Genomic DNA, 937 nt, shown 5'->3' with positions numbered 1-937 from the left:
CCCCCCCAGCCATGTCGCAGCCCAGGTTGAGGTCCAGACGCCGCAGGTCTGTCTGATGTCCTGCCAGCTGGTTATCGACGAGATCTACACCGACGTTCCCGTACGCCGCGAAATCACGCTGCTCAACCAGACTCTTCTCGAGACCGACTTTGCATGGGGACAGGTGCGCTGTTTGTTTGTTTGCTTGCTTGTTTGTTTGTTTGTTGATGTGACGAGAAATCACGCTGCTCAACCAGACTCTGCTCAAGACCAACTTCACATGGGGACAGGTGTGCTGTTTGTTTGTTTGTTTGTTTACATGTTGGGAATGCATGCTGTCCATTCAAACTGCCTAACCCAAAGGCTGCACCCCAAGCATACAGGGTTTGCATGAATAGGGCTGGAATTGTACAGCATTTCTTCTCTCTTAAGTCAGAAACATCAATGCTAAATATAATTAGAGACAAACTGGACTCACTGAGAGTGAATACTGAAATACTCAATGAATGGAAGAAAGCAGGGGTTACCTACATGTAGCTATAGGCTGCTCACTGCATTCTTAACCCCATTTAGACTGTTAACAAGATAACTGCAATGTTAGTCTAGGTTCCATCCCTTCTCCCCAAGTCAGAAACATCAATGCTGGAAACAAGGTGGACTCACTGGGGGTGAGGACTAACTGACCCAATAGGAGAAGCAGGAGTGGTCAGGAACATTGTCTACTTTAAAACCCGTCCAAAACCAAGATTAATAGATAAAACTAAACCTGTGTTCTCCCAGCCTGAAGGCCCCCACGCGGACCGGTGCAGTGTGGAGTTTGGGACCCCCAGCGGACACCTCGGGCCTCGGGAGAAGGTCAACATCACTGTCACCTTCACAGGACATACACAGGTAACTAACTAGAGCTTGAAATACATTCCTGTCCCTGTGCAGTTGTAGGCTTAATGTTTTCTGTATT

At 47.9% G+C, this 937-nt stretch overlaps 1 protein-coding gene across 1 annotated transcript in view; it reads left to right on the top strand.

Moving 5' to 3' along the window:
• Positions 1–937, top strand: part of LOC109468548 (deleted in lung and esophageal cancer protein 1-like) — a 32,603-nt gene that overhangs the window by 14,954 nt on the left and 16,712 nt on the right. The window contains exons 22-23 of the mRNA XM_019766789.1: positions 10–163; positions 760–870. Coding sequence (XP_019622348.1) covers positions 10–163; positions 760–870 — 265 coding nt within the window. The remainder of the gene's footprint in view (positions 1–9; positions 164–759; positions 871–937) is intronic.

The sequence above is a fragment of the Branchiostoma belcheri genome, unplaced genomic scaffold, assembly GCF_001625305.1.
Source record: "Branchiostoma belcheri isolate BF01 breed outbred unplaced genomic scaffold, Haploidv18h27 scaffold2, whole genome shotgun sequence".
NCBI lineage: Eukaryota > Metazoa > Chordata > Leptocardii > Amphioxiformes > Branchiostomatidae > Branchiostoma > Branchiostoma belcheri.
The sequence above is the reverse complement of the archived record's forward strand: the minus strand, read 5'-3'. Positions and strand labels throughout refer to the sequence as shown.